Below are 13,197 nucleotides of genomic sequence, written 5' to 3'. Positions count from 1 at the left end.
TTCAGCAAACAACAAGTTATGCTCATCCTCATCTGAATTATCATTATCAACATCATGCAAATGAGGCATATCATCACAATCACTACATTCGGATTCAGAACTAACATTTCCATCTTCCCTAATAATCATAACCCTTTTATTAGGACATTGAGATGCAATATGCCCTTTTCCTAAACACTTAAAGCATTTAATCTCTCTAGCAGGGTTTATAGAGTTAGAAGTACCTTTGTTTCCTTTGAATGTAGTTTGGGCAACCTCTTTACCTTTCGAAATTGATTCTGTCCTTTGGAAACTAGGACCTTTGAAGTCTTTCTTCTCACCTCCTTTGGACCATTTGGTTCCCAAAGTATTGTTGGAATACTTGTTGGTAGACTTTCCCTTTTTCTGCCTTTCTAGCTTCATGGCCATATCTACCATCTCTTCTAGTGTATCATAGTGATACATCTCCAAAGCATCAGCAATATCGCTATTTAGACCTCCAAGGAATCGTGACATGGTGATTTGGACATCTTCCTCAATCTTAGCTCTTGCCATGCAAATCTCCATCTCCTTGTAGTACTCTTCCACACTCCTCCCTCCTTGCACCATTCTTGCTAGTTTGGTGTGTAAATCCCTAAAGTAATGAGCAGGGACAAACTTTTGGTGCATTAATTCCTTCATGATCTCCCATGGTGGTACTTGGTCGCATCCCCCTGCTTCTTCTTTTTAGTAGCAATTGTTCCCACCAAAACATAGCATATCCTTTGAACTCCACAGCTGCAAGATGGGATTTTCTTCTCCTGGGAATAGTTATGGCATTCAAAGATTTGTTCTACCTTCCTTTCCCATTCAAGATACTCTTCAGCATTGTTGTTGCCTTTGAATTCTGGAATCCTCATCTTAATTGATCCCAAGTCCCCATCAAGTTTATTAGGATTGGTCTCTTCACTTTCTTCATCATCATGGTCTTGAAATCTAGTTTGTGGACGAGTTCTAGTTGTATTAGAGCTATGTGAAGCTTTATCTCTTGCAATTCCTCCCTCATGTCTTGGACAAGATTATTGAAGGTTCTAAACTGTCCTTGAATTGCTTCCATGAAAAGTTTCAATTGAGGATCTTTAATTGGAATTCCATCATTACCATCTCCAGATTTGCCTGTACTCATGGTTAGTATTCAAAAATAGAAAACACGAAAAAAATTTGAGTTAGTGATAAGGCACTCCCTCACGTGTTTACACTCCTCAATCACTCCTTGCAAATCCTCCAATTGTACTTCAGAATTTCAAGCCAACCAATCAATCTCAAAGCACGTTTAGAACACAAGGAAAATAAACCTTAACAAAAGAAACGTAAGCACAATTCTAGAATGAAAACTCAAACGAAATGAATGGTAGCACAAGAACAAAACAATGTACTACTTGATTATTAATTAGAGTGTTGGAACAAGCAAATACACCCTAACAATATAAATGAAGCAAAGATAGCACAAAACAAGAAATAGAAACTAGAATTTGAAAGACAATTTCTGGATATATTGCATGAATTTAGTTCACTACAAGCAAACCAAATATGGACCTAATTAATTCTACCCAATCAAAGCAAGCAACAAAGAAAACCCAAAAAAAAAAAAAAAAAAAAAATTTTTTTAAGGTACTGTAGCAAGTTTGCTATCTGAGTTCCTGTAGCAAGTTACTGTAGCAGACGTTTTAAGGTACTGTAGCAAGTTTGCTTCTGAGTTACTGTAGCAAGTTACTGTAGCACACGTTTTTGACCTTATATCCTCACTTAACCTACAAATGTGACCCAATTTAGGTAGGGTAAGGGCTTAACAAGGTATAAGTGGATGGTTTGTGTCTCCCAATTTCAATTTAGGTAGGTAATGAATTAATATTTAGGTTGCCCAACAATGATTTTTGTGTTTTCTCAAGATAAGATCCCAATCAAGTCAAAATATGATATCCTTCAATTTGAATGTAAGATGGACTATCAATAAATTCCCAAATCAAGTCAAATGCCTTTAGGTTGTCCAGCAATTGTGTCTTTCAATTTCAATCTAGGTAGATATTGACTTAGTTTGTAGGTTGTCCAACAATTTTTGTGTCTCCCAATTCAACTTAAGTAGGTAATGACCTTAACAAATTCTGACTTATCTCTCTTTATCAATAACCTTTTTTTTTTTTTTTTTTTTTTTTTAATCAAGAACAAGCAAACAACAAGAATATTCAAAGATAGATCTTGAATTAGTCAAAAGGGTAACTAGAAAATGATGCAAACAATAAGAAGATACAAAAAGAAAACTAGATTCAAGAAGATTTAAAGAGAAATTATCTAAATCCAACAAAATCTAAAGAGAAATTGTCTAGATCCAATAAGATCTAAAGAGATAATGTCTAGATCCAACAAGATCTAAAGAGATAATGTCTAGATCCAACAAGATCTAAAGAGATAATGTCTAGATCCAACAAGATCTAAAGAGATAATGTAACACTAAGAAACAACAATGAATCCACAACAAGAAAACTCAAATTCCTAACTAAGATAACAGAACTTACCCCAAAACTTTGATTTGGCTCTGATACCAATGACACGGAACCGGGATCGGAAATAAAGGATGAGATGTAAGTTCGCCTCTATGGCCACCCCACCCCCGTTTATAATGAACGGAAACACCAATAATCGAGATTAAAACGCTCTATGGCACCCCACGTTTATAATGAAACGGTAAACACCAATAATCGAGCAAAGAACAAGATAAACGCCACAAATGAATTGATAAGTTTACCTTAATTCTTGATGCAATTAGAGGATAGCAAATTCTCACAATCACTCTATTAAGAAGAACATGCAAGAGCATGAGCAATTCTGCCTTTGATTCAAATTATGCCAAAAATCCCGTTTTACATCTTAAGGAGGCTATTTATATGCCTTAAACAAACATAACCCTAAAGAAGAGCATCTAACTAGGCTGCCCTAGGGCCAAAACACATGGGCTTAACTCTAAAACACAAAATAAAGTCATTTCCAGCCCAAAACAAACAACTTAATATTGGGCAGATTGCATGCATCATAAAACCAACCCAAAACAACTTAAATAAACACTATGAGCCCATATTACATATTAATTGGACCAAAACATGCAACAAGGGATAAGGACACGTCCAAGCCCACATCCCTTACATATTAGCATGGCTAGGGTGTGCTACACCAACAGCACATGTCTCCAACATTGTAAGAAAGCCTAGGTGTGCCTTCAAGTTCCACACAACACTTGTTAAATGCCACATCATGAAGTTCTTGTGTAATTTGGGCTTGAACATATAAGGATGTGGCTGCCCCATATCTCTTTGCTTGACTTCTTGTAATTGGCCCACTAGGAAACACTAATGGATCTCCCATGTTGTTCTCCTTGCTCCCTTGAGCTCCATGCTTGAGTGATGGTTGATCCATATCAAAAAGGGCAATGGGGAGAGACACATTCGAATTGCCAAAAAATTCTATAAAATTAATAAATCTATTTCCTTTATAACTTTTCATCTGCACAATAATATATTAAGAAATGAGAAATAAAAATATGTATTACATATCTTTATTCAATTTACATGCTCTATATTTTTTCTTTGTTTTATTAAAATAATCGCAATTATTTTGATTGTGCTTTTTAAGTTCTTATATCCGTGAAATTATAATCTAAGATATCAAAATAAAAATAATTTTTAAAGTGTGAATTATTATATTTTTATGCTTATAAATTTTTTATGCAATATCTTGAATTAAATAATTTTTCCTAGTAAAGTTTATCTTTTTTCAAATTGATCTTTCAAAATGCATGGTTATAATTTTATTTATAAAATATATTGATTTAATTAACTTTTCTTAGTGAATTTTATTTTATTTTTTATTGAATTTATCTTAAATAGTTGTTCTACTTTTGTAATATATTTACGTAAAAAAATTAAATCATGAGTGTGTACGACAGGTCATAAAAACTAGTGTGACAAATGTGTAATCTGCTGGAGAATTTGCTTTGTGATAAAATTCCATACTTTTGCTAGAATAGAATTGTGGAAAAATAATTATTAGTCTCTCAGATTTGCCATAATTATTTAAATACTCGTCTGATTAAAAGGTCTTTCCATCAAAATTAAAGGGTTTTAGACGTTAAAATCATATAAAAGACTAAAACACCCTTGGGTGATGTGGACCATCATGGGATTGCAATGGAGAGAAACCAGAAGTCTCATTTTCTCCCAAATGTAAACTTGACACTAAAAAAAAATCCTCTCAATCACTGATTCATCCATTGAAGCATTTTTCCAGAATGGGATATTTTTTTCATGATTCCAAGTGATTAGTGTGGTAACCGCTGCAAATTGGGGTTGAATCAAACGCAAGAACCTTCAATTTTGAGGTAAATATGCTAAACTTTGACTCATTTAAGTATTTGCTCTACATGATTGAACACCCATTTATTTCTTTCACAGCAGAAAAAAAAAAAAAAAAAAAAAAAAAAAAAAAAAAAAGAACCCTTCAGCTGAAAATATATACTAATCCACAAATGATTCACGTTCCAAATGGTCTCAAATCGAAGAGCCCTGTGGTTAGGCCGAGGCACGCACCTACTTATTTCTGTGGTTAATGCAATTATTGAGAAGGAAGATGGGCCACGTCCCAGGTGCGGGCACACCCTGACTACACCCTGACGTCCCAGGTACGGGCACAACCTAACTACACCCTGACTGCAGTTGCTGCTGTTGGCGAGGAGGGAACACCTAGGTACGTACATTGGGCCGACACCTTGCATTACTGCTAATGAGTATCAAATTAACATATTTTATTTAGGCATTTTCATTGATAATGGCTGTTCTTTATATTGTATAAAGATGTATGATGTTTGGCCATTTCCAAAGGGAAATGATTCACGGAGGTAATATTCTTCATTTGATTTGGTATAATACAAGTTGTGGATTTTGTGCAAGTAAACACTGCGTTGCCAGATTGCTTGATAAGTTAGTAATAATGTTAACTGCAAAGTTTGGTTTGGTGCAAAAAGATTTCTTGTTTAATTGAAGTCCAATTTCATAAACGTGATTTCCAGTACATATTTTCTTAGAACCGAGTAACCAATAAGGGCATATGTTTGGCTTCTTGAGGATTCAGGCTAATAAGGGCATATGTTGTCATTTCAAAATAACTATCTCACCTCTCTCTTAACTTTTATATGATTTTAAAAGTTAAGACCCTCTAATTTTGGACAGAGAGAGACCTTTTATCGAGACGGAACGAATTAAATATTATATTAAACGTCAGGGACTACTTAAATAATTGTAGTAAACCTGAGAGACTAAATAATTATTTTCCCTACAACCGTTGAACATTATTCAACAGCGCTAAAGCAACTCAACAGCACTGAATTACAAATTAGATCCTTAATTACAGCTAGAGATGAACATTATTCAGGTCAAACCAGAATGAATACCTGAGAAATAACACATTGGTTTAAATTTTGAGACTTTTCAATTTATATAATTCAATCACCATTTTGGCCTTTCTACTCTTTTTCCTTTTATCAGAAACAGAAATCAGTTTCTTACTTGATTTCCCTGTTTCTCTACTCCTTGTAATTTGCTTTAAAATATAAGAGCTGTCCCTATGCTGCTAGAAGTTCAGACGCAAATATGCACATAAGAATCAAACTGAAAGAATTCAGAATTCTTCCATTCTGAATTCAGTTCAATTATATATTTATTATGGGAAATTTATTTTTTTAGCTACCGGTAAACCAAACCTACAAGCCAATGCACAATTCTAACCACAGCCAATCAACCTCAACAGAGTTTAATCCAACAAAAAGAGAAAATAAAACTTTAATTTCATAGAGCATACACCTTCAGGCACATGGAAACATTGTTGCATGACAACTATTTGAAAATCAAACTTTATAATCAGCAAGAGCTATAGATGATAAAATATTGAAGAACGCACAAAAATAAGGGATAAATTCCAACCTAATACGATAGTGAAATTAGGAATCAGAATTTAGGACGAAAAAAAAAAAAAAGAAAGAAAGAAAAGAAAAGAAAGGTCAGAATTGGGTCATAAAGAGCATCCAAGAAAAAGAAGTTTCTGGAATTTTCTAGCAGCAGAAGGGAGAAGAAGAAGATGGAAGAGAATTAAAAAGTTCACAGGAGATAAGCAAAAACACTCAGGAAAAAGCCCAAGCAAAAGAACTATATAAACAGAGTTTTTCTAGAGACTCCAGTTTTCCTATTAAGATTAGTGATTACATATGGAAATAATACTTAATAAAAAGTTAATACCAAGTGAGAAAATTCCAAAAGGAAAATTTGCTGAAAAAAAAAATTGTTAAACAATACCAAAACCCTGTCTTCCTAAAGAAAAAAGACTAGGGGTCCACAGGATACTTATACCAAAAAAAGATTATCAGAAAAATCTATTTTGTTGAAAATTTAAAAGTACGAATTAAAACAAAATAACTCTTTCTTTATGGGCTACATGATTACAGGTTCCTTGAAAAGAGCAGTTTGACATGATATAATAATTGCATAATTTGCCAAATCATCCTAGGATGACTTTATATAACTAATTTGATTCCTTTTCTGATTCTCATAGGCATTGAGGTTATATCAAAACAGCATAAACATCTAGATTTTATTCTCTGTGAATGCATCTCAAGGTATCATGAAAAACAAAAGCCTCAACTACAAAATGTACCTTCCTCTAACTTGCCCAAGAATTTCTTGTGCCTTTTCACCATAACCATTCTCAACACCATCCTGCAAAGAATTAGGGTAAAAAACTTGAAGGAAATGATATAAACATAGAAAACTCAGATGAAGAGAACTCAAAAAACTGGTATGACACAAACCTTTGCCCAGTACGAATTATCTTTAAGCCTTTCATCAGAGAAAACCACTTCATCCAGGTTTACTCGTTGAAAATACTTAACCGTCTTTGGCTGTAATGAAATAATTCCAGTTGTAAGTGGACTCACAGAATCAATGATACTCATGAACAGAATTGCAAATGCTACCAACACAACAGGAAACATATTCATGAAAAGGAATTATAGATAGGAGATAGAAAGAGCAAAAGGGTATGCATAAATCCACCTTAATTAAGCTGTCCCATAAAATAATGAACAGAATACAATCATGCAAAACCTGATGAACTTATTTCCCACAAGCCCTTAGAAGAGCTATCAACATTCAACTACACTGAAAACAAAATTTTGGATCCCAGTACAATAATTATCATGTCATAGCAAGTTTGCGTGCACATTAGACACCTAAACAAAACATTGTATAAATTTCATTCATTAATCGTCAACATGAGCATGTCAAACTTTAAGCATACAGAAGTATAAGACCTGGATATGTTAAGCATCTAGTTACCTTTAGCTTCATCGTCAAATGCTTTGCAAAGAATTTCATAACTCTTCTGATTTCCCATCTGCACAAAATGACAAGTAACAATGATCAAATCCTTGAGAAACAATTAAAAATAGGATAAAATGTAAATAGCCAAAGTCTCACACCAGTGGATCAGCTCTTGATGGTGAAATGCTTGATATGGTATATCTGCAAAAAGTTAGAACTGAATCACTAGATAAGAAAAAGGGACCACCAAGAAGTAAAATCATACATTTGGAGGAAATGCAAAATCCAAGATTTGGTACAGCTCGTGAACAAGGAAAAGAGATAAAAGGAGGTTTAGGATAGGAATGAGACATGGAAGGACACCACCTCCTTGCACAAAGCTCGAAAGAAAAAACTATCTCCATGAAGAATATCTTACAGGTCAGAAATAATTCAACAGAAATACACAGATTAGTATAATGGAGGACAGTTTGCACATTATACTCGATATATATTTGAAAGCTAGAAATTAGAAAAATTAGCAAATGACAAGTAAGGTTAGTGAAGGAATGACTAGAAATCAAAAAATAAACAAGAAAAGACAGGGCAGGACGAAGGCCACTGCGGCATAGCCCTCACATTGCAATCAGCAAGCAAGAACAGTACTGTGCAGAAAATGTAGGGTCCTTAAAGGCCGTTTGATATAGAAGTAAATTAGTGTTCAAGATTTTAGTGTTTAACAAGAATCTTTCCCTTCAACCTATTAATTTAACTATCAGCAATATATGAGAAAATATCAAGCGAATATTGTCTCAAGTCAAAAATATACCTCAGCTTACTATAGAAATTCATAGCGTCTACATTTGCTTTTTGGACAGTTAAGACTACAGCACTCATGCAATTCTGCAAAAGAGCAAACAAAAAATTGAATTCCAAATGTAAACTAGCACTATAATCAAATATAAAGCAGACCCCACAAAAAGAAAATGCTTTCAGCACCTTAAGAGCAATAAGCTCAAGAAGTTGCATTAGAAATTTCCCTAATCCTTTCTCTTGTACACGAGACTCGAGCTGAATTTCATATACGTAAAGGACAGGCATTTCTTCCTCCAGAGTAAACCGATAGTGTACAAACCCAACTAACATACTCTCATTTGATGGAGTTTGAGCTTTAGCCTGAGCTTCATAAACGAATATATAACGTGCTTCTGGTGCTACCATTTCCCTTTGCTTCACCTTCTCTTCACTAGCCCAATCAGGACCATAATGCCTCTCCATGTTAGCCTTAAGAAGGTTTTGAAGTTTTCGCTTTAGAGAAGCAGACAGTTTATCACCATTTCCGGATTCCAAGTACAATGACAAGCCTAACAATCACACACAGACAAATTTTATTTATTTTCATTAAAAAAAAAAAAAAGAAAAGAAAAGGACTGCTGTTACCATTTCTATTGAAATGGCGAAATGGCAGGAAAGAAGCGAGATGATCCTTTACAACAGAAGCTGATTTTATCAATTCGTCAATTGCCTTCTTCTTTTCTAATATCTATCAACCAAAAATTGAAAGTTGCGAATCAAAAATCAGATCGTTTTCTTTAAGTTAGTTCTTTCTGTGTTACCTTTCTTCTTTTTGCCCTGCTTCTGTCTTCTTTACTGTGATCGTTCGACGATGAAGCTTCCGACTCCATCACCGCCGCTGCCTAAGAGGACTGGCCGTTTAATTCCAGCTCCTCTCCTCTCAAACCGGTGGCCTGGTAGCTGGTAATGTTTGAAGTTGAACACTTTTTTTTTTTTCCTCTTTGGGAAGAGGCTCAATTGTGCCCTATATCTGTAGGAAATTCAGCTTCTTGTCATTGAATGCATATGAATGAAAACGAATGGGTTACTCACCTAAAATACACTGTTCGAATTCGAATTCGATTATAAGCGAGTATCTGAATTTGTCTTAAATCCGTTTAAAAATTTATATTTACTGTACAGCTCATTTTAAACCCGATTATAATTATCCATTTAAAAATTTAAATCTATTTAAAATTTGTTTAGCATTAGAAAATGTTTTTTATTTTAATTTTTTAAAAATGAAAATAGTCAAAAATTATAAAATTATTTAATTTGACTTAATAAAAAATATAATATAAATATTAAATAATTATAAAATTAATTATAATTCAAAAAGTGAATATGTATAATTTTTTATTTAAAAAATAGTCATCTTAAATATTTTTTAATATTTACTAAATAGTAATGGGTAGCAGGTACCGCGTCCTTGAACTTGAACCCGATCCAAATCTATTATGGATAATAAAAATACTACTCGAACCTATTCACCCATTTATTCACTATCGGAGCCCATTAAAATCGGATCGAATCAGGTGCCCGCCGTGTCGGGTTAAATTGCCATCTCTAGCAATGTACTCGCAAATTTTCTATAGATAGGAATATTTTTTTTTAATTATTTTGTAAATTGTTTATCACAAGTTAAATATAAATTACTTTTGGAAATTCTAAGTTTTAACAAAATAGATTAATTCGTCCTTACTATTTATATAAATTATTTCGTAATCTTTGACCAATGCCTCAATCCGACTATTTAAAATAAAAACAAAAATCACTGACTGCTCAACCCTATAAAATTATTTAAAAAAGCAGAATAAAAACAAAAGTTATCATTAATTATTTCAGCTCAACCCTATCTAATCCAACAACCACAGCATGCTCATGAATCATTGACTGCTCCAATGCTGCAATCTCCAATGCAAAAAGAGCTCATCTCTTTTATCCATTTCATTAAAAACCTTGTGTGAATTCTCAAGATGCAAATTAAAACCCACACCTGCTTTTCCTTCTCCGGGAATTATGATAAGAATGTTTTGTACAAAAACCCGACATTGACAATATGGTTCCATCACCTAATCAATTAAGTAACTGTTGCCCTTTAAATTAGTGGTTTATGAACAACAAATAAAATTAAATTAAAACTCACACGTGCTGCAAGTATCAGAACCCATCCCAATTCATCCTAAATTTAATCTTCATCTTCCAAATCGCGTCATGCTCCCCTAGATTTTCCCTCCTGCCCAACATGTTGTCAACCTATACAACACAGAGACCAAAAAGAAGAAGAAAAGAAAAGAAAAAAAAAAGATGGGGGTGATTTTCACATATCAAAGCTTCGCCACCGTTTTGCTAATGTACAAGAAGAGAGAATGGGTATTTGGGTTTCTTAGTGGCATTATTAGTAATTTCTATAACGGTAATGATTGGCCACTTAAGTCGCCCATAAGGGTGAGTTATATTTTAGTGCTAAAAGAATATTTTGGGTCCCACATGTATAGCTGATGTACAATTCTACATGAAGAGAATACTGCTGTATGTGTAAAGTTAGTAAGGTAAATATATAAGTGTTAATAAAAAAAAAAAAAAAAGATGAAAGCTAAAATTGTCAAATACATGGTACTAGAGAGTAAAATGAGAGGAAGAAGGTTGAGGCAAAATAAGTAGAGAACCTGTCCTTCAATTGGAGTCGCAGGAAGTGTAAGGAATCGGGTCATAGCTTTAAGGGATTGACGTCATCGCTTTGAGAGATCTTTCTCGCTCGAATGTGAAAGGAATTAAAGGTATAACCGGAGCAACCTTTGACAAAAAGGAGAGAAAGTGTGGCCGATTGTAAAGCATTATGCACATGCATTCCAATCGATTAAGTCGGTAAGTAATATCTTCATTTAAAGCAGTAAATTATTATGTGTTTGTATCATTTTGTTTTGGAGTAGAGAATGATTAATGTCAATTGAGAAGATGTTGTTCTAATTTTAGGAACAGTAGAAAAGCATAATCAATTGTAGAATTGAAAAATAGGTTATTGTTGAATTGATTGGATATTTTTCCGTGAGTGTCGAATAAGACAGTATGATACTATGAAATTTTCGTGGAAATAAGAAGCTATGTAATTTGTTAATGAATTTAATTAAAGATTATTAATGTTTGTTGCAGTTAATTTTGTATTAGAGGTTGCAGCTTTGGTAAAAATTTGTTATTTGTATATATATTGCACATTTGGTATTGGCTATAGGCATGGCAACATAATTTATGAATATATGGTTATTGTGGAATTTATTTGATTTCTATTCAGGGAGGTGCATAGATACGAAGAAGGCGGCAATGATGCTAACTATGTGAATGTTCTTGTTATATTCCAAGAACAAAATAGTGGTGGCTGTGTGACTCGTAAATCTAAGAAACCAAGTGTGGTAAGAGTTTGATTAACCTAAATAAATTAATTCATGTAATGAGGATTATGAAAATGAAAGTGCTAATTTATGTTATATGATTTGCACGATATAGAGTCCGAATGTACGGTGTCGATCCTTAGCTTTAAAGGCATTAGTCAGTGAACTTATTGAAGAGCAGAAGGAATGGGTAATAGAACTGGATTTTGGTGAATTGCTAAAATTGCCTAAACTAATTCTAAATCGAAAACTTTGCTATTGGCTATGTGAGAAATTTAATAGTGAAAAAGTTTACCTTGAGGTGCCACGCAATGTCACGGTTAGGATATTACCAAACTATGTTGGATGGGTTCTCAAAATTCCATCAGTCGAAACTGCTTCTGTTGATATAAAGAAGGATTATAAGAAAGTTAAGTGCATCATTGATGATTATAATGGATGTAAAGTGGTTGTAGAGGCAGAGGTACTGAGAAAGATTAGATTGAGCAGTAGCAAGGATGAATTTTAGAGGCATTTCTTATTATACAAACTTGGTGTGTTACTATGTCCAACACAATGCTCTAGGTTTAGCCCACATTTGATGGAGGTGGTTTCTGACATAATAGCAATCTTTTCTTTTAATTGAGTTGAGTTTGTACTCGAGTGGTTGGTAAAAAGCATTCAACGTTTTAAGGAAGCAATTAGGAAGTACGGAAAAGCAAGTGGTCTCGGAGGATGCGTCTTGTTTCTTTAGGTAATTATATTTATTAGACAATTACAATTGGCTGAATACATAAATTCACTCTTGGACATTTCACAAAAAATTTTGTGTCCCCTTAACTTTTATTTTGACCCATTGAATACCTCAATTTATAAAATTGTACCTATTAAATACTTTGTTTGACCCATTGAACACCTCAACTTATAAAATTAGATCAATTAAACACTTATTGAAAAATTAGAAAATATAAAATTATTATTGCAAATGTTATATTAACCGCATATCAAATCAATATCTTATATATAAAAGTCAAAAACCTTTAAAATTTATTGTTTTTGATAAAAGGAGGTGTGAAATTATTACAAAAAATGAAGTTTAGAGTGCTATAAGGTCGATTCTATAGTTCAGGGTGCCCAAGGTTTTTTTGTTAAAGTTCAAGGATTAAATGATGTATTCGCCAAATTAAATTTTCATTTTTAAGATTAAAGTTTCATTGCATGAAAGAGCATTATTCACTCATTTATTAGACAAAGGTTTGCATATGCAACAGATAAAAAAATCTTGCATTTTCCATGCATTTGATTATAAAATATCCGAAAAAATTGCAATTGTGGAGAGATGGACACCTCTCTCTCCCATACAATTATCAATGGACACCTCTTGCATTTTGAACAACAGTGTTAATATGCTTACCATCATGGCATACGAATTGCAATACGTTAATCGACGTTGTCGTTTAAGGTACAAGTTGGAGTAATCCAGTTGCAAATTTTTTGTATTGGACCCATATAGTCCACCCTGCACATATATTGGCTTCCATTTATTTTGTGGGCCTTTCCTACAAGGTATGAATGGGTTGGATTTAATGTAAGCCACTCAAAGTTTTGTCCTACATATATTGTAATGGGCTGACTTTTTT

The 13,197-nt window shown here is 33.4% G+C and overlaps 1 protein-coding gene across 1 annotated transcript; it reads right to left on the bottom strand.

The window, feature by feature from the left end:
* Window positions 1–6,532: 6,532 nt before the first annotated feature.
* Window positions 6,533–9,257, bottom strand: LOC105640981 (uncharacterized). Its single transcript, XM_012225413.4, has 8 exons — window positions 8,972–9,257; window positions 8,796–8,898; window positions 8,355–8,719; window positions 8,185–8,258; window positions 7,535–7,577; window positions 7,392–7,449; window positions 6,866–6,955; window positions 6,533–6,773 (listed from the first exon to the last, which is right to left on the bottom strand). The coding sequence occupies exons 1-7, from the start codon at window positions 9,038–9,040 to the stop codon at window positions 6,942–6,944; spliced, it is 726 nt and encodes a 241-aa protein (XP_012080803.1). The 5' UTR covers window positions 9,041–9,257; the 3' UTR covers window positions 6,533–6,773; window positions 6,866–6,941.
* Between the last annotated feature and the right edge of the window lie 3,940 nt (window positions 9,258–13,197).

The sequence above is a fragment of the Jatropha curcas genome, chromosome 8, assembly GCF_041381405.1.
Source record: "Jatropha curcas cultivar XTBG-Jc1 chromosome 8, XTBG_Jcur_1.0, whole genome shotgun sequence".
Lineage (NCBI taxonomy): Eukaryota > Viridiplantae > Streptophyta > Magnoliopsida > Malpighiales > Euphorbiaceae > Jatropha > Jatropha curcas.
Note: the sequence above shows the minus strand (reverse complement) of the source record. Positions and strands in the feature narration are given on the sequence as shown.

Coding starts and splice junctions, on each gene's coding strand:
- LOC105640981 (XM_012225413.4), bottom strand. CDS start 9,040: ATGGAGTCGGAAGCTTCATCGTCGAACGATCACAGTAAAGAAGACAGA. Junction 8,899..8,971: donor GCAGGGCAAAAAGAAGAAAG/GTAACACAGAAA, acceptor TTTGGTTGATAG/ATATTAGAAAAGAAGAAGGC. Junction 7,450..7,534: donor CATCAAGAGCTGATCCACTG/GTGTGAGACTTT, acceptor CATTTTGTGCAG/ATGGGAAATCAGAAGAGTTA.